Here is a 20,815-nt window from a genome sequence, read left to right as displayed (position 1 = left end):
TATAATGAGGGAATACCTGATTTCTTTTTTTTTTTTTAATTAGCATCTTTCAATTTTGTTTTTATAAATGTTTCCATTCTAGCATTCCTATCTTGGTAGGAAGTGAGGATGCAGTCAATGTATTACATGCACAGATCCAGGATTCACCATACAGGCTGAGCCATTAGCCATTCAACAGCATAGTAGATGACACTAAAATATTTCACCTTACTGAAGCTCCTTTTTAAGAAGTCTTTACTTCATGACTGCCAAAGTCATGTTAACCATATTAACTACACACCTGGGTAGTAGAAACAAGTCTCTCTCTTCCACTTAGAAAAAAACCAATAAATTGCATAAAGCTGCCATATTTTTGCACAAAAACGAGTGTGCTTAATTCAATATTTTCAACCTTTTTCTTAAGACCTGTCAGAACAGGTAGTTCTCAATCAACGACTTCCAAAGAACACATCACCCTAACGTTCTCTAGTACTGCTGCCATACATTTAAGGAAAGTAAAAAGTTTGAACTGAGCAGAAAAAAGTTTGACAGTGTATGAGACTCTACTCCTTTAGTATTATTATTTACAGATCAGAAGAGGTTAGGACTATAATTTATAAATGATTTATGGTGCTTCCCAACACAAGAGATGCACACATATACGCATATTACAGTGTTTTTATTTTCCCTGCAGAACACCAGAATTCATATTATGGTATTATGCAAAAGGATAAATGGAAGTCTCAACAGATTATTTTTTGTTATTTAAAGCATTATGATATATACAGGAAGCAATATAGTCTAAAGTGAAAATATTATTACTGCTAAACAAGAAAAGGGCAACTCTGCTGCATATCAATCAATTGGTACCACAGGAGGAGAGAGAAAATACAATATTGAACTTCAAAAGTCATATAAACTTATCAGTATTTTTCACAGAGATACTAAAGTCTAAATCATGTGCCTGTCAATCAACTGTTGTGATATTTGAATTACCTAAACTATGAGGAAAAAATTACCTTGTATTTTATAGATCTTTCCATCTTCCTCTCAATGTATCACATTAGAAAAAACATATCAGAACTACCAAGATGATGTTCTCTAAATTTTCTAAAATTTTAAAATTGCAGAAGTTGTTGAGTTAAATTCAAATTACAAAGGAAGAGGTTATAAAACAGAAAATGTGGTATTTGTTTAAGTAGCAGTCCCATAGGACCAACACAGTCAGGAAAGAGAAGTTGCCAGTAAGAAACAGAAACGTGAAAAATCTTGCTGCTATCAACCTGGATGTTGATAGAAGGCAACCAATTATTTTTCAAATAATTAACTTTGCCCAGTCAAAAAATCTCCAGAGTGGTCACATAAAAAAGTAAGATAAATTTGAGATGCAATTTCACTACAATACCATAGAAGTGAAGATGGGAGAAAAGGAAATTAAACCAGTGCCAGACACAGTTCAGAACTCAGTCAATTTCCTGTGGAAGTGGCTTAGAAAGCTCATCTCAAACCTCAATAATTTCTGGCTGAGAGAGAGTACATGTAGGATAAATTTAAATCATAAAAACATACAACAATTTACAAATAAGAAGTTTAAATAATTCCTTCTAACTTCAATCCTTTCAGACAAACTTAACAACGTTAAATTTATTTTTTTCCTAATTCGAAATGATTTGTTGATCTCCATGAACCTTGAAGGAATGAAAAGGATGATGAAGGACTGAAGAGGAAATAATTACCAGCAGCTGAGCAGAACTTTCCTCAAAGCACAGTAGAAGTCTCCTATAGAACTTCATGAAGCAATAGAGACACCTTTGCAGATCTGACTTCTTTTTCATGTCAATTCACCATCTCTTTCACACAGTTTTCAGACAGCAGTAACAACAAATACAAGCATTTCTCACTGAACTGTCATTATCAAAATATAAAGTTATATTAAATCCAAGGTTTAAGACTAAGCATTAACACTGGCTGAAATGTAGTGATATCCCATGAGGCACAAAACTGAGGAATTTAATAGGCTTATAGAAATAATCATGTTTGAAAGAATTTGTATTGCAACATTTATGAAGACCTATCATGCAGACTACCAAATATTTTGCACAGACTCTGAACTGAAATGCATTCCTTCAATATAAATTCAGTGCCTTCTATAGTATGTTTACATATATGCTACTTTTCCAGTTCAAAAAATTGATAGAGTACACACTTCATAACAAATATTTAGCAATAGTGATTACATGGTGAATAATGGCAGGTTTTGCTATGTTTGTGAAGCACATAAAATCCATACCCAAGAAATTAATAATTTAAGTACTCGATCAAACAAGAAGGTCTGCCAAGGTAGATTTCTGCCTTAGTGAACTGAGAGAATTGAATTGGCACAAATTACTGCAGCAGTCCACAATCACCTAGTCTCAACATTAAGGAAGTTACTGTTACCTGTTCAACTTTATTGCTGACTACCAGCACATCCTTCTGCACCAGCAGTCAGACAAACAACATACATGACCACACTTCATCCACAACAGTGCAAGGCTTATCTTTAGCCCATCTTGCAAAGTCCACTAGCTTTAGCTATGTCTGTATGCTTTGCTGCACAACTCTGCAACGGGAAAGCAATGGTAGCAAGTGATTTTGGGTAAGGTTTGTGGGGAGGAAGAGTGAGAAATCAACATTAGCACAATTTAGTGCCCTCTGGCAATTTTCAAGTGATTCTGATAATTTACCTATCTGAAAACAGAGGTACAAAGAAGATACACATCACTATGAAATTATATTAGAAAATCAAATTGCAGCTAAAGCATGGAAATTCCACTAATAATTACTGTTACATGTCAAGAAGGTCAGCAATATTTCTTTGAAGGATATTGAGCTTATATCCAGCACATCATACTGGAAGCACAAGTCTTTCCATCCAAGTCTTATGTTTAGATTAATCCTGGATTTCAGAATTTTGTGCCCATAGCTGCATTTTATGAGAAAAATTACTGCTATCATCAAAGGGTTAAGAAAGCATTGTAATTCATGAACCATCACCATAAAGAAATTGTGCCAGTATATAGGGAAGGTTTATTATTCATAATAAGAAAGAGCTAACTATAAGAGAAGCATAACAGGGGGAAGAAAAGCACCATCTGGATTACAGTATGGTCTGAAAACATTCACTGACACCTAAGAGAGAACTTAAATTATTACAGAAAAAACTAGGAAATAATTGAAACTGAATTGTCTGCACAACTGTGTTTCCTTAAAGTGTAGCATTAGATTTTACATTAAATTCTATATATAGAAAATATATTTTAAAACTACTGTGTACAGCTGTTTTCAGACAGCTTTCCTCTCTTCAGTGTACAAATCTCTCTGTTGTCCTCTGTCAAAGTACACAGGAGTAGCTGTTTCACCGATCTAGTACGCAAATTCTGTTGGGATGGCAACAGGAGACCAATCACTTCAGGTATTTTAAAAATATGGAGGAGAGATCAAGGAAAAAAAAATCCAAACTGAATATGGAGCAAATGAGAGGACAACTCTATGTGACTAAGGGAAGCATCACACACAGAAATCTGGAAAATGGTTTGCCACTTCTAGCAAAATGTCAAGCAGCATTTCAACTATGAAAGTGGAACGCAAGAAGAGACAAATGATCATCTGATTATGGCATAAAACAATGTTGTAAGAAGCCAAGATTTCCAGCTGAGTTTGAGACAGTTCTAACAGCCCAGAAAATATGCTCCAGTAGAGACCAGAGTGCAATAAAATACCAATAAGTGCCGTAAAAGAATGTGTGTTCCTTTATAATTTACTTTAGCAAAGATACCCAAACATAAACATTAACTGATCTGAAAAAAAAATAATGTAGAGTTAGAAGTGGTCTAGAACTATCATGAAAATTTAGCAAGTACATTGATCTTCAAAAAAGACAACAATCTTAAAAAGTGAAGCAGTGCTGTGGTTTTGGAAATATCTTAGCGTGGCTGAGCCTCTCATGATATGCTACTACTTGGCAATGTATATTATGATTACCACTTCTTATTTCTGAGCTGGTAGTCTTCATTAGCTGAACATGTCAGATAGAGAATAAATGGACAGCAGGGTGCCAAGTAGAAAACAGGGCAAAGGAAGAGGGGGGAAAAAAGAAGGGGTAGGAGTGGATCATATTCATGTCTAAGACACTTCAGAAAAATTTCACATGCCTTTTGGTAGTATTCTTTCTGAATTCTTGTATTTTATAAAAGCAGGAAAGCATTATGTATATTACAGGCCAAAATCAATTGTAAATTCTTCTTCTGAAGAAAGATGGATCAGATTAATGTCAAATATATGTACCCCAAATTTATTAAGTATTTTTTTAGTAATCAAGATTTCATAGGTTTATTAGATTATAATTATTTCAGAAGACTTGAAGTTTTTACAGTTCTGAAAATGTTTACTTGCATATGAAATCACTCTTAAGTGTGAAGTCCACTTATAACAACTTAAGCCATTCTTTTGCCTACAGTATTTAACAAAAAAGGGTAAAAGAAAAAGATATACGATACATGTAAATGTATGACTTTCCCTAATTAATCAACCCAATGACTGAGATTTGAAAAAGAGGTATAAGTATTTGTAAGTAATAGAAAGTCAGTAAGAAAATTCTCAAGGAATTTTCATAATTTATTCTAATGAAATTTAATAAGATATAAGATATTGACCACATTTATGTCTTTATGTAAAAGAAGATGGGTTTGTTTTGGTTTTGGTTTGCTTTTTTCTTTGGTTTAAGGTGTTTGCTTTTTTTTTCCTAAACTTTTCTTAATTTTGTAAAAATCATACTTGTTTTATATAATTCTTGCAATACTATTTTTTTTTCTATTTTATAATTTATCCTGCATTTAAGCGACTAACAAATTAACACGGAAGCCATCAGCTATATAGAGTCTCTTCCAAGTGATCAATCTATGCCAAAGTTAACATTAGAGAAGCACTGATATAAAAGGACAGACAAAACAGAAAAACTAGAAACTGTGACGTTTCATTTAGTTGATGCTGATGATGTCACAGAGGTATTAATTACTTTATCTAGAGTTTAAAGGGGCACAAGGAGGATTGCTAGCTTTATTTCAATTTACAGTAATTGAGTCTAAAGACAAAGGTGATTTTATACTTAATCATTTTCCACACACACACATTAAATTGCTTATCACTTTAAGATGCAATCTCACGCAACTGCATTGAAAATCTGGATACTTTTAGAGTAATATCCTAAGCAAGAATCACTATGCCAAAGCTTACATACCCATACGGCTTTTAATGGTTAAGATAAAGTGTACACTATGCATTTAAATTATTTATAGCAGACTTCAGTGAAGAAAAATTAAACATATTTATGTCCACCATTAATCCGCCAGTGCCCGTGGTGAAATTATTTTCAAATAGTTCAGAATTTCCACTAAATTATTAAAGCGGTTCAGGGAAAACCTACCCTTACTTGACAGATATATTATAAAGAAATAAATGCTGATTTAGAGGTAAGAGTTTTGCTCAGCACTAACACCTAAGAAATTAGATGCAAGGTTTAGATCCACCTATTGGACTACACCTTGAATAGGAAACCTCTGATTCACTGGTTGGTCTATGTAGGTTACTTAATGTTGCATCTTTCAATATACTTCTTTGGAAAAAAAAACCCAAACCCCAAAACAAAACAAAAAACCCAAAGAAAAAACAAAACAAACAAACAAAACACCAAACAAACAAGCAAAAAATCCCCAAGAAAAAGTGTTTCTTTCTAGCCTTCATAGCCTTACTGAATTCTGAAACTTATACACTATCCTGGGAAGAGTTAAAATGTAGAACTCACAAGCTACAATGCATTTCTCCAACAAGTTACTCCAACCCTGATTAGATATCAAAGGTATCTGTAGTGATTTTTCGTGTGCCGGACAAAGAGAAAAAAAATGTTCATTTATTAACCTATTATTGGCTGTTCAAGAGACTGTGTAAACACTGTACTACTTCTTATACAGACACCCAATAATCCATTATCGAAATAAAAAAGCCCCAATCTATTACAAACTAAGAATTATTTTCCATAATTTTTACTTTCATCTTTGAATTTTTGCCTATATATGAGGCAGAAATAACCTACCTCGTTTCAAGTTTCAACTTGTCATATCACTATAAATACGACACAGTCATCTCCACAGAATATTATCTACTTGGATCAAATATGGATCATGTTTGTTTCATATGTTTTTTCCTAGCTAGGATGGTGTTAACTGAGATCAGACATTACAATAAGATTAACCCGGGGACTCATTCATATCCGCTCAAACCTGACCTACATAGATTAAGGTACGGAATTCTGAGACATAAGAGTGATTAATGTAGTTAATGCTCCAAAAAGGTACTCTGTTTTTACACAGTAAAAGAAGTTAGGTCCTTTTGAAGAAAGCATTATTGGCAGACTAATCTGGGAATAATTTTCTCAGTGGGAAAACTGCTTTTAATTAAGTAGTGCTTGTTAGAATTTCCTGACATAGACATAAAACGTAATTAATACACAAAGATTTTCCCTCATTTAAAAAGTCTGCAAATTTACTCTCCTCCTAACAACCCCAAGCGAAAAAACTCCAAGACTTAAACACAAGAATTCTAAAATATCAATTAAAAACAGATCAAACCTTTACTCAGATAGGAACCTTACCTTCCTTTTTCAACGAGCAGCAGGACATCTATTTTCTCTCCATTTTGCATCACACTACTGGTTGCTGAAAACAAAACACACACACATTTGCATGACCTACACAGACACATACAGACAAACACATACACGCACATACATATAGGTGTGATTTTTCAATATGATTTTTACTGGCAGAAGGAGCACGGGATTATTAAACTTTACAAATAAAGAACACTGCTGATAATAGAAACAAAACTCCACAAAGTAGCACAATACATTTAGAAGAATAATTAATACAAAACTATGAAGAAAGTTTAAACATGTACTTTTTAATGTGAAAACATACTACAGTGTTTTATTATACTAAACTTGTAAATACAAGTTTTAGAAGACATAATGATCCAGAAGTAAGCTGAATTTTGGAATATATTAATTTACTTGCACCCTAATCACTGCACGCATTTACAATAACATAACACAAGTTCTATGTTTTACTGTGAAGATCACCGCCACCCATTTTTATGTCGCCTTATGCTATTACTGCTAAAAAAAGCACCCTGTAAAACACTCACCTTATACATAATACAAAAATTCATCTGGATAGTTTCCTGTAACAGTGCTTATAAAACTATACTGTGCTCTATACTAAAAATGGTAAATTAAATGTAACCTGCTTACTAATTCAAAATTCTGAAAAGTGAATTTCTCAGAGTTTATGTCTTATATATAATCCACATCTTATTTCAACTAATTCCCAGAGATAGTAAAGTTCTGAATATCAATGAAGCTTAATAAACACATTGCATGTTATATGCTGGTTTTGTATCACACATACTCCTGGAACACCTACATTTACTGAGTCGAATATCAAGAAGCTAAGTGACTATACTTCCACAAATGTTCCATTATCTGTCAAGTTTCAGTTAAACAAATCAGTATTAATAGCAGAGCAGATTTATTTTGAGGAAAGCAGAAATCAAAGAAAAGACAGGAGTAGAGATATTTCCATGAAATACAGCTAATATTAAAAAATGCAAGCAAAAATAATTATTAACTGAAAGTTAAATTTGTTTTATTTTTATACATGGGATAGGCATAGATTTTGGATGCTAACGTGATTGTGGTAAAAGCAATTACAGTTGCCTCATCAAAATAAGTATCACGAACAGTTTTCCTACTGCCTAATCTTTTAATTCTGAATCAAGATCAAAAAGTATTCACAAGTTAAAAAGCCAGCTAGAGGCATAAAAAGATTCCTGATTAAAAACCACCTTCACAGTGTTATTGACGGCAAATATAAGGTGGTAGTATATAAACAGTAGAAAGTCCAATGGCATTTAGGCAAGTTCCTGCAAAACAGTCCAAAATCTGACAGTACTTATAAAGAGGACCATAAATAAAGAGCTAAATTATCTTCTCTATGTTACTTTCGTATAAAACCTCAAATTATAGTTACTTTCCTAGATAACCAATTGACTTGCTCAATATGAAAACAAGTAGGGCAGATACGCTTCAAGAGGATTCAGAGCATAATTACAATGTTATAAAATTGGTCTTAGAAGACAATTTGAACAAATATTCTTATCTTTCCACACCATGATAGTGACCAAAAAATATTTATTAATAGAAAAAAGAAAAGTCTATTAGTCTGTGAAAGTTTTCTGAGAGAATTATCCTTTTCCAGTACATTTGAGTATGTTAAAACTAGACCTGTCAATCATATCAAGAATATTCTGCAGGGAGTATTTCTGCCCTGTCAAAAATATGAGACAATAATCCCAAAAGTTTATATATTGTTATTCAATTCTGTATTCTTGTAAGAAAGATACTGCTGCAACTGAAATAAAAATTGCCTTCATTCATTATAAAGCTGTGAAAAATTTCTCTAGTGTGTGCCACAAAGTAGGAAAAAAAAAACAACACCAAGACAGAACTTTACCAAATCCATATTTAGATAAGAGTGGGAAAAACATCTGGCTCATGTGAAGGAATAGTTCCTGAGCTTCCCAAAGTTTATTATTATGAAATGTAATAGAATATCCTTAACAGTGAATTAATCCCGTAGAACATTTCCTGAATGCTACACCTTAAACAAAATTCTTACTTAGTTCTTGCAACCTTCTTAGATATATGGAATCTTCTTCAGCATTCGCCATTTCAAGACAAAAATAAAGGCTCGACTTCTCTATGGCAAACCAGCCTTTTCTCCACTGATCCAGGTTATGGCGATCTTTGTAGTACAGCTGGCCAATCAGGTCAAAGTCTCTCTCTAACAAGGATTCAGCCACAGGGGGAACAAAATGCTACCAAAGAAAATGGGGTGAGTCAGATGAAGAAAAAAAACCCTCTGCCCCTAAAAAACAAAATTAGGACATTGCAAATCTATAGGATTCAAGGATGAAGGTCACAGTACAAAAATAAGACTTCCAGATATATCATTCATAAACCCATATCTACAATAAATCTAAAATAGAAAATCAAGCTTAACATTTTTTGCCTTCATACTCTCCAATTCAAATATTTTTGCTTTTTAAACTACAATTGATTTAACTAGTAATGTGACTATTAACATTTGTTAATATTTGTTAATAAAATATGGTATTGCTTTACGAAATCTGTTGCAGCAAATAAAAGAAGTGCAACCATAAACAACTATTCATATAGAATATGTCTTTATAGTAGAGCACCTTTAATATATTCTTAAGGTCGGCATTAAAATGCTGCTTCAATTCCTTTTTCATTTTATTTTATTATCTTGTTTCAAACATTAAATCACAGAAATTATTTCTTCCTGCTGCACAAGAAACACTCACACACAGGATAGATCAGCAGTCATCAAGAATAGCTTCTAAGAGGATTTTAAGCTAACAATGACACTTTATTCTTTGTGCAAATGCTCCTGGCCTAACTGGAAAAGATAATTATCAGTATTACCTTAGCTATTGCCCAAGTCCATTTTCTTTGTGAATATGCAGTTTCAGCTCCAAATTGAAAAACACGTTCTGACATTAAGTAGATTTCAAAGGTAAAGATGTCCCTAAAGCAAGCAAGAGAAAAAAGGCAGCTGTATTTAGCCTTCATAACAGTAGACACACAAGAGTTTTATTTTAGTATTTTTTCATTATTTCATGCATATGGAATGGAATCCCTCTGCATTTTTCCTCCAATCTTACAAGTACAGCCCAGCTAATAATAGAGTACTTTATAACAGAACAGGATCAAAGTACTTTTCAAGTCAATAATGCATGTTTAGAGGCGATGGCATAATAGTTTTTTCAGTAATTCCAGAATTAATAAAAATGTTTACATATAGTCATTGAAAATGCACAGGGAATTTTTCACTTTTGCAAGTTCATGCGACGTGAGCAAGTATATTTTTGTGATGAAATCGAAACATTTTCTTTAAAATAAGCAGACCAACTCACTGAATGGGAAGTTCAAACAAGTTGAAATGTAGGTTCAGAGGGACTTTTAGACATCATTGGCTCTAATCTGTTCAAAAAGGGATTATCACTAGCTATAGATTAGAACAGCAATGAGAAGCTTTGAAAACCATCAATGATGGAGAGTACTAGTTTTCTCAGCAACCAGTTCCTGTCCTCCACCACTCCTCTAATGAGGAGGCTTTTCCTGTCATACAGCCCAGATCTGCTAGGGCAAAATGTGTGGTCACTGCCACTACTTGTATCACCTGCCATCACCAAGATGAGTATGGCTAAGCTTTGAAGTTGCTGTAGTTCAAGAAGTTCTTAAAAGCTTTTTTAAGGTAGATTCTTGGGTCTTTTAAAAATTATACCATTATTTAAACAGATAGATTCTGTTTTTCTATTTTTTATTTCTAAATAAGGATAGCAAAAGAAGAAAAAGCAAACCAATTAAAATTAGTGAGGAATTTGGAAAGTAAATATCATGTTGAACTTACGGTCAGTCTTTATCTTACAAATTATGGTTCACCAATTTATAGCATGATTTTGTTTGTGCCCTCTGTCTAGATTCCAAATAGACGGAGTATGCTTTTACCTTTCAATACTGGAGACTGAGATTTGTCTAAATGTGGAGACTGAACATGAGTAATTTGTGTCTCTTTCAGTAACCACTTCGAAAATTATACGAACACTTAATTCTGACTAATAGAACAGGCATTTTTGAGGACCAGTTGTTCAACTACATGAAATATCAAATCTTAGGAAAAGCAAACCAGAAAAAAAAAAAGTTGTTATCTTCAAATTAACACAATGTTCATCAGTTACACTGCTGCCCTCAGCTGCAGGACAAAGAATGGGCTTCAAAGACAAATATCTCTGTGGCCAAATCCAAAAGTATTGTGGAGAACTGTAATCTGCTGCATTAATATATGGAAGAAACAAAGCAAGAGCTTTGGCTTGAGGCAGAGGTCTATCCCAGAAAGAAAAATGAGTATTAATTGTTCGATTTCTCATCATGTAACCTTTTAAGCACCGAGAATATTCATTATAGATTTAATAAGAAACAGATGTATCTAATTCAAGCTGCCCTTTTAAATTACCCTAACATTTTCATTCTATCACTATAAAAAAAAAATTAAAAATCCCCAAATATCACATAGTGCTTATTTCTTAAGTCAAATAAAACAATTCAGCTTTTTTTCCTAAACTGCGTATTCAACATTCAAGAAAAAATCAACAGCTCTGAAAACTCAGAATAAAATCTTTGAAATACTTGAGTTTGTTTATTGAAATATGACTTTGGGATCTTACCCTCTATTTGAAAAGAAGTCTGTCTTCTGTACTACAAGACAGATAACTTCACTGATGTCAATCATACCATTAGGAGTGGTAGTTTTATCATTTTCATAGTAGCTCAGAAAGCCACCTTCCAAAGTGCACCATCTTTTGTTGCAATCTGTAATTAAGAATTCATAGAAAAGTCAGGTTTTTTTAAAGCAAGTTTTTTTAAAAAAATCAATAAATACAAGGCGGAGGAAAAAGTCTTCAGAGCAACTTCAACATATTAATTGGCATATTTAATTTCGACCAAGTGTTTACTCACTCTTATGACCTAAAATATGAATACAGCACACAACATAGCATATTAATGTCTACTTCCTACTGGAAATACTCATGTGCTCATTCTAGCTTATATCTAGTTCTTAGAACATAATCTGAGGTGCATCTGTTACCACTGCTGCGGAGAAGCAGGTTGTAAGAGAAAATATTGTTTATTTTCTACAGTCTTAAAATTCCTATATGGCTGGCAAAGTATTTGTGAGAGTTCAGTAAAACAGATCTGGAAAAAAAAAATCCCACAAAAAAACAAATAAAAAACCAGTTGTAGTTAGTAAATACATACTATGTTATCTGATATTTCATCCAATTCCTTTTTCTGTTGTTTGCTATAGGATTTATACAAGTTTTATAAATACCTTGTTACTGTTTTATTAGTATTTATTTGCATCCTATTATTTGCTATCTAGTACTATCTAGATTCTGTCTAAATACACATTTTAAGTACTAAAATAAACATAAGAGAAATGGTTTGAAAATGTATACACTGAGCACCAAACTTTAAGGTTTTGATTGTTCAGGGTTTTTTGTCCCCCAACTTTCCCTCTTCCACCCTCCAACACCTATTTTATAAAATAGCTAATTGCTTCAATATTCATTAAACTGCTACAACTCTCAAGGATGATTTTGGAACATCAAGGTTTTAAAAGGGCTCCATAAAACCTTTTACACTAGAAACAGAAGAAGCAAAAATCAAACCCAAGCCACTAAACCACTAACCTTTACTTTTTGATCCACTACATCAGAACAGCACCAACATTTGAGCTCACTTCCTCCTGATATCAACAGCTTTCTTCAAAAGTTATGTACCCCTGCTGAAACAACTGATGCTGCTAATAATGAGAAGTACACACTGCGTTGGTTTACTCTCTCCTGCACTGAGACACACATAATGAAAAACTAGACTGTATTTCCAGGTGTTACACCTGGTTGGTATAACACCTGAGTTCAATTCACAGCACTGAATGATTTCTTGAGTGTCCTTTTACCATTAGGGCCCACAAAGGGATAACAGTTCTTTGCAACAACAAACACAGCGCTTAAATTTTCAGCCCTTGGTGCTTAAGGCAAGGCTGACAAGTGCCTCAGAGACTCCTAAAACTGAAGAAGAACTTAACTCTAATGGTTAGACAGCTTCACAGGATTCTGGCTTGGAGTCCTATCCATCAAGAGCATTAAAAAAAAAATCAAAAAAAATCAAAAGGCCCAAATTTAGACAAGTACTGTAATCCCCAGTGAGAGAGTGGTGCTCCCTCTGGCCTGGTGAGGACTCAAGTAGTTCCCAAATAAGCTCAGTGCAGTTTCAGAGCAATCCTCAACAGAGTCCTGTCCAGCAGCAGTCCTCTGACACAACAGGCATCTTTGTTAAAACTGCAAAGTTGCTGGGAAAATATCTGTGATCAGGCATAAGTTCTGTTGATTATCCAATGTTTTCAAGAATTTGGAGCCACATTAACATACAGATCCTTCAAACTCATATTTAAACAGAAGTTCTGTGCTTTAAGATGTTTTAATCTCCACTAAGGATCCTAAAGGATCCATAAGAATAAGGACATAATCATACAAAAAAAGGTCTATACCAGTGCAGGATGCCATGTAAGGATTTTAGGAGCAATAAATTCAATGACAAATCAGCACAGATTTTAAAATCCACATAACTCATTTATTTAGATGGAAGAAAAATATAGGAACACAAACGGGGAGAAAAAGGCAAAGAAATTATTTGATAACACCTCTCTCTCAGAAAAGAAAATAACTACATGTGATATACACATGTTTTCACCCCGCAAAGCTCAATTTGTCATTAGAGTTCATGGACGTGCTCCTTTCCACTTGGAATACTTTGTAAATCTGTGAACTTGAGAAATATCCTAAGTGTTAGCCATTCAAATTCTTACTAAAAAGTCAGTGATACTTCCAAATGATTTCTGTAACAGAATCATTTTAGATGAAAAGTAATTTTTGGTAGTTATCTAAATATAATTAAAGTGAGAAGTGTTTCTAGTTGTTTTTTATTTATCAGTTACTGTGTTGACTGAACAATTTTTCAGAAGTTCAGTCTTCTTGCTCTGTAAACTACTGAATAAAGACATCAAGACAATCAGTATTTTATCTGAAAGAGGTCTACTAAATCAAAAGAGGGTACGTCATATCAAAGACATCTTATCTTTCAAAGAGTAATGCAAGAAGTTAAAAAGAATAAAATTTACCCAAATCATACATATTCATATGTTATTCAAAAACATAAATTAAAAGTGAAATACCTTCTTTTAGTTTTTTCTCTGTAAGAAGCTTAGCAGCATTAGAAGAAACTTTGTATAAGAATTCACAAAGAAAGGTAGAATGTGAAGAATCTTCAGAGAAGCCACTTTCAAAACAAGTATCATAGTTTGGGAAATCTATTAAAAGACAAAGGAGTAAATAACATACATCTTCAGTTATGTCAGTTATAACCATTTCTACACAGGTCTGTCTAACTGTATCCATAAATACATAATTGCTCTGCAGTATCTTTCCTACAGCACTGATAAAAGCTACTGGATTTATTTTTATAATTAGAAAAAGATTCTTACATATTCATAAAGTAACATTGGTCCACATCTGTTACAATACTGCCATTGTCTACCACTGCTTGCCATGGTAATAGGATTTTCTGATGTAGTGATCTTTCATTTTCATCCCTTACATAACGCACTTCAACAGAAGGGAATTGTTTCTCTTGAGGGCTTATATAGAGTTTACCAGCAAGTCTGGCAGCAGACAGATAAAGATTCTGAGAATCGTCATCAACCTGCATTGACCTCCCTTTCTCTGAAAATAAGAACAAAAACCAGCACATGGTGGTGCTGCTTTGGCTGGAAGGCCAAAAGTAGAAAAGACAGAGCCAAGACAAACAAACTTCTTTCCCTACAGCCTTAGGACTACTTGAGATCATAGCTAGCAAAAAAACCCCAAAACCATAGTTACATGATTGCACTTTGACTGAGCTCAACATCCTATGACCCCATGCATGGCACTGGCCTGAGAAGTGCTCAGGCAGAATTTAAGGCACTGTGTTTGCTCTAGAAAGACTTCATTCATTCCTGTGTTTCCCACTAAAACTTCTATTGTTTAGCCTATAAAGTGTTACTTTGCAGAGTGACACTAGACAACGGAAAGTGGTCCAGGCCTACATCCACACAGCTATTTTTTTTCCAGTGTAAATCTGCATGTGAACTTTCAGCCCCCAACTGTTTCAGATACTGTCCAGCCCTTTTAACAGGAAAGTTCAGTCACATCTACACTCTACAGTTTGTTTATTTATTTATTTATTTATTGTTAAGAACAGCTTTCTGTTTTCAAGAGCCTCATAACAGTCATGCAACCAGAACTGTTGATTTTCATGGCCAAAGTTTATCATGTGCTCCAAGCTGCAACAGAAGCTATGATGTGGGAAAAAAAAGTTTTCTGGGATAGATTATATTTCAGCCTCAAGAGGCGAGTTTTATTTTGGGAGGAAAGCTTGTTAAAAAACAAGTAGGTCTGTATGCAGTAGGGGTAGATATCAATTTAAATAATTTTTAAGAAAAAAAAAAGTTCCAGATGAACACTTTAGATATTTGTTAACTCTATATATCCATTTTTCCTGGTAAAAGACAGATAATATTAGCAGAGAAGATGATGTTTTTCTTCTGGCTAAAAATAAGGGTTCGAGACCTATGAGTTATCATTTTGGGGTTTTTTTGAGTCCTAAACAAGACATCTGAGCAAAATAGCAAATTTGTACACAATTGAAATTGCACTACTGAAATCCAGTTAACACCATTACAACTGCCCCTCTGGCACAACACTATTGTTTAGAGCAATGTCAATTTTTCTACTAAAATATTTCCTTCCCTTTTGCTCAATATAAAATTAGAAGATCAAAAGAAAGAATTGCATCCCACCTGAGAACTTATTATGGTACAGGAATTCCATCTGCAGTCTTTGTCCAGCTTTCTTGGCTAATAAATATGGAGTACTGTAAACAGGGTCTCCAGTGGCACACATAGCATCAGCCCCACTAAAGAGTAACATCAGAGTTTCTAGCACGTCTTGCTTGACTACAGCAGCACACAGGGCCTCATGGAGAAGGAAAACAAGAAGTCTGTTTAAATTAGAAAGTTACTGGCAACAAGCATATGTAAGATACAAATCCTTTCACCTCCAATATGGTTTCCCTGAACTTTCAAAGACATTGAAATGTATGAGAAATCATGAAGTATGGTCTGAATCTAGAAAAAAGCAGCAATAACAAGAAAATACAAAAACATCATCAACCCAAACCCTGCAAGACGTTGCTGTCACAAATTTCACTTGGGAAGGATAACATGAATTAATACAACTGGAGGGGAAGTTTGCTGTTTATTTACACCAAACTACTAAAGAAAAAATCTTACTATTTCAGACCTCAAAGCTTAAACCAAAGGGACAAGATTAGATCCTTAAACTCTATTACCAAGAATTAGATTAAAATTCCTAGGTAGTTTTTAAAAACCATGGTCACAGTCAATAAGGCAACTATTCCTTAGTATTTTAATACTTGTTCACCTTCCTTGAAATTTAAAGATCTCCTCACATCCTTTTAGTTTTGTATACAAAAACATAGAAAAACATGACCAACTTTTATTTATTTTTCCAGAAGGTTGGTCCAAAACCGCAAAACCAGAAATAGCTACACAATTACAGCAACTTATTCCATTACAATTTCTATGACTTAATATTTATTTAAATTATTTTGTGCAGAAAACATAAATTCAAGCTATACAGTGAGGTGGTTCTACACTTTGGCTAAAGGTGTTTCATTGATAACTACTCTTATATGCCCTCATTTTAACTACTTCTGTGAATAACTAACAGACAACTTGTAAAATGTACAAAAATAACACTTACTTTTTCAACACTGAAACAAATGAGACCTCTGTGGTTCAAACCACAACTTTGAAATGTTACTGCCTCCTGAAAATGTCTGCATACTCTTTGAGACAATTTGACTCATGTAATTGAATGCATTAACATTGTAATTAATGCATTAATGACTCAAACTAACCATTATTAGAATTCACTCGAATGTACATCCGAATTTACATAGACATAATTTTCCATTTTATAACTGTAAAGAACTTTTGTTATTTGTGTAAAAGGAAAAACTGAGAACACACATTTTTAATGATTAATTTTAGTTTTTTTCATTTCCAACAAGCTACAAGCTAATAAGTAAGAGTGCATGAGCTACTTTCACCACTGATAACAACGAATCATCTAATGTATCTGCATGTTAGATGTCAGATATACAAAATATAAAAAAGACATAATAAGGAATCTAAGGAAACAAAGTGTTAAATTGCATCCCTAGACTGTGCACTTGAAGAAATATAAAGATCCATATTCATTGATGGCTCAGGAAGACAGAGACACTATATAAGTACCATAACATTCTGTAAACAAACTAACGGAAAAAACAAGAAACTAAGTAGTCATGAAATTATGCCTGTAAAGGCTCTTAAAACAACTCTTATTCAACTCTTGTCAGAATGCCACTCAGGAATCTGAATTTATTTCTCATCAGTTTAACAAGATGACCAAACTGCACACAGATACAATACAATAAAAAAGTGCACTATGGGCTTAACCATGGTTCATATTACCTTATTCAACTGTTCCTTGGTTTTGTAGACAAAAGGTGCTTTCCTGAATTTTCCCTCTTTGTATTTTTGTGTAATGAATGCTATCCTTTTTTCTGCAGGGGCATCCATATGCAGCTCTTCATCAGGAGGAAGATTTCCAGCCCAAAAACTGTTTGCCCTCTTATTTCCAATGACAATAAAGAGCTGGATGAGATGCAACAAAAAAAAATGAGCAAAATAGTATGAAGGATATGAAGCTGGCCTCCAAATAGTTTCCAGCTACTAAAAGTTGAAAAAGAAAGTCATTAAAGAAAAGAAAATTCCCTGCAGGAGACAGAAGCCTCAGTCACTGCCTGCAGTCATCTACAAATTAAGTCTGCAGTCATAACTTATCATTAATATCAGCTAAGATTTACAAGGCTAATCAATTATAACACTTCAGTACATATTAGAAAATACCAGCTAAAGTTCAGAGAAGAGTATCATGTGTTTTTTTCAAAAAACACTGATGGCTCAACCCTCTTAATCAGCACCACTTCTTACCACCACCACTTTTTAATACTCCAAGCAGCTAAACTGGTAGTGAGAAGTTTCCTTTCTTTTCCCATTTCCAATACTCCCCCACCATGACTGCTGTCCAAAAGCATTTTATTTCTTTTTTTCCCAAAGAAAGATAGATACTTGGAGAAATACTAAGAGAAATTGTTATCAAAACAAATGAATATTTGTTATATACATAAAGGTACATTATGCCCAGAAACATAGACTTCACTATAACAGCACCATGTTATTTAGCAGTTATATGTTCGGTTTTCTTCCAAGTAAAGCAGTAAATTACTCCTTTACATACAGTAGGTTTCAAGATGTTAGAATTCTAACAAAGAGTTAGACTATTACAACACACCTCAATAAGTTCATTGCTCCAAATACTGGCATCCATTTTCAGACTCCGGACCTTTGAATCTCTTGGTCCTAAAGATCTGTGTTGTCCTGAAAATCCAAGAGTAGTTTTACTTAACTAAGGCACTTAAATTGGGTTTCTCTTCTGCTGAGATAACAAAAAAAATTCGAAGATAGATTTATTCTAATTGTTATTTTTAAAAAAAAAGGTTGGGCTTGACATTTGAATATAAAATAAAAGCACCAAAAATACGTCCTTTTTTAAAAAAAAAAAAAAGAATAAGAAAAATTGAATTTCATTTGATAGTAATGTATAAACAAAGAAGGCTGGTTCATGTAGAATACTTCTGGAAGGGTTTGTTTTGAAAGAAAGCCTAGAGTTATAAACTATTTCCTTGAATCTACTGCTTAAACACATATTTAAATATAACATGATAGAACTAGACTTTTAGTAATGTCTGAAAAAGCTATTCCAATTGACAGTAAAATATGCCCAGATGTAACAAAATTAATATGGAAAATTTAAACACTGAAAATTGTTATTCCTTGGCTTCTAGCCTTGCAAAAACCAGACATTTCCCATGAAGTGCTAGTGTGTCTTAATTCCATTTATTTGTGAAGGGTTATTCATCTGAGAGAACTCAATCACCACAGACCTGTCATTTATGCATGGAAGTGCTTTAGCATAAGAATGACCCTGGTACTAAAAAAAAAGGTTATGTTCAGTTTTTGTTTCTCAAAACTTCCACAAGGATAACCCTTCAAAAATGAAAAAAGCCAATTCAAAGACATACACAGATATGCAAATATGGCATTTATTACTCTACCTGCGCACTTCTTACATATGACAACACAGAGATTGATGGATGCCCAGTCAGGACTGGGAGCTTTACAGTCAGCACAGCTCCTGTTAGATTCATTGAACCAAATCTTCTCAGCTACTTCATAATCAGATAGAGTTTCTGCTATCGATTGCTGGAGTGCTTCAATCCAGTCTTGTTTCTCTCTTTCCGACTCTGCTGTAAAGCTGAAACAATTGACTTTCCTGTGTTATTGATCTTTATTTTAAAGTCAAATTAAACATAGTCTGTAGTCTCTCATTTATTACATTTACACCCGAAATCACAGTCAAAAAATCTTTTTGCAGATATAAAAATTAAGATGGAATGTATTGTTTTGTATTTTAGTCAGTGAAACTCCCTGTTTTCATATGCAGTTTTCAACAAAACCACTAGCAGTAAAAGCTACATAGCTTTTGTACAAGTCTCATAACATTCCTGAGTTATTTCAATCTTTTTCTGTTACCATGTACCAAATTTAAAGACTGAACTTTAGCAAACGCATAGAATGACCTAAGAAACCATGGAGACTTACTGACAAGTAAAAATGGACTTACTTTTCATTTAAATTTATCCTTCTTAAAAATTAAATAATAAACATCAACATGGTGACGTCTTAGGAAAAGTCACAGAACCATCTATCTGCCAACTAGCCACAGATTCAAAATGCAGATCAAGACTAATTTACGTGCTAGTTGACTGAGAATGAAAGGAAAGTATTTGCTAACATTTAGAAAGCCCAGGAGAACAAAGTGATTTCTTTTTGTCCTTCATTACTGAGATTTCATTTAAGAAACACTACAACACTAAACAAAAGGCTTTTATTAGCATATACTTCCATTTTCTTAAAAATCGTTACAAGTCGCAGCATCAGCTTAAGTAAAACTTTCAACTGCTTTCAACCAGGATTTCTACAAAATGTGCCAGGATGGCACATGAAAGATTCTTTTCAAATAAAATGCTTAATACTAAATGTATGCTGCATTATTTCACTATTGCAGCTTATTACTCTTTAGGATGCATTCAAGTTGTTAAAATAGAGGAATTTCTCTTTTTCTTTTGACCTTGCACAGAATGAACAAAGAAGGCTACATAAAAATATGAATCCGTGAGCATAATATGCCTAGTCAGGGAGCTAACAGTTGAAGCACACAGGTAAACAAAAGACAGAAAATCCTTCCCTTTTTTAAAAAAATTCTGAGTATTCTTAATAAAAACATTACCTCTTCATCCAAACTAGCTAAGGCACCGCAGTATGAAGCAAGTATTTTTTAGTGCATTAGTTAATTGCATTTTTTTGTAATGTAAATATTAAACTTCTCACCTAAAGCTTTTATAAGGAGTAATTATTTCAAAAGATTGCTTTGCAGCCCGATCCACTTGTTTTACATTTGCCACGTTCATAGGGATCAAAGTGATACCAAATCCAGTCTTAAAATCCTAGGGAAAAGATAATAAAATTCAGGGGTTTATCATTCAAGAATCAAATATGTATAGAACAGTTATTTTGGGATGGTCTAAAAAACCAAAGTCAGTAACAGACATTTTCACCACAACATACAAGCTACTTCTAAATCATTAATGCATAAATAAACCTACACTAAATTTTATCCAAACACTACATTTCTAAGTGCTAGATTGACCTTACTTGATTGCTGGTAGGAGATAAAATGCACACTCTAACTATTAATAAGAGAAAAAATACAAAAAGGTTAAACAACAGATTGCATTAAAAAGTTGATG

The 20,815-nt window shown here is 33.4% G+C and overlaps 1 protein-coding gene across 1 annotated transcript in view; it reads right to left on the bottom strand.

Annotated features, from left to right (window-relative positions):
- Positions 1 to 20,815, bottom strand: part of ARAP2 (ArfGAP with RhoGAP domain, ankyrin repeat and PH domain 2) — a 116,745-nt gene that overhangs the window by 40,561 nt on the left and 55,369 nt on the right. The window contains exons 11-20 of the mRNA XM_027746787.2: positions 20,397 to 20,512; positions 19,061 to 19,260; positions 18,238 to 18,323; positions 17,355 to 17,537; positions 15,615 to 15,789; positions 13,953 to 14,087; positions 11,383 to 11,527; positions 9,581 to 9,683; positions 8,751 to 8,949; positions 6,668 to 6,731 (exon numbers count right to left, since the gene is read on the bottom strand). Coding sequence (XP_027602588.1) covers positions 6,668 to 6,731; positions 8,751 to 8,949; positions 9,581 to 9,683; positions 11,383 to 11,527; positions 13,953 to 14,087; positions 15,615 to 15,789; positions 17,355 to 17,537; positions 18,238 to 18,323; positions 19,061 to 19,260; positions 20,397 to 20,512 — 1,406 coding nt within the window. The remainder of the gene's footprint in view (positions 1 to 6,667; positions 6,732 to 8,750; positions 8,950 to 9,580; positions 9,684 to 11,382; positions 11,528 to 13,952; positions 14,088 to 15,614; positions 15,790 to 17,354; positions 17,538 to 18,237; positions 18,324 to 19,060; positions 19,261 to 20,396; positions 20,513 to 20,815) is intronic.

This window comes from Pipra filicauda, unplaced genomic scaffold (assembly GCF_003945595.2).
Source record: "Pipra filicauda isolate LSUMZ 115617 unplaced genomic scaffold, ASM394559v2 scaffold38_size3968069_pilon, whole genome shotgun sequence".
Lineage (NCBI taxonomy): Eukaryota > Metazoa > Chordata > Aves > Passeriformes > Pipridae > Pipra > Pipra filicauda.
The sequence above is the reverse complement of the archived record's forward strand: the minus strand, read 5'-3'. Positions and strand labels throughout refer to the sequence as shown.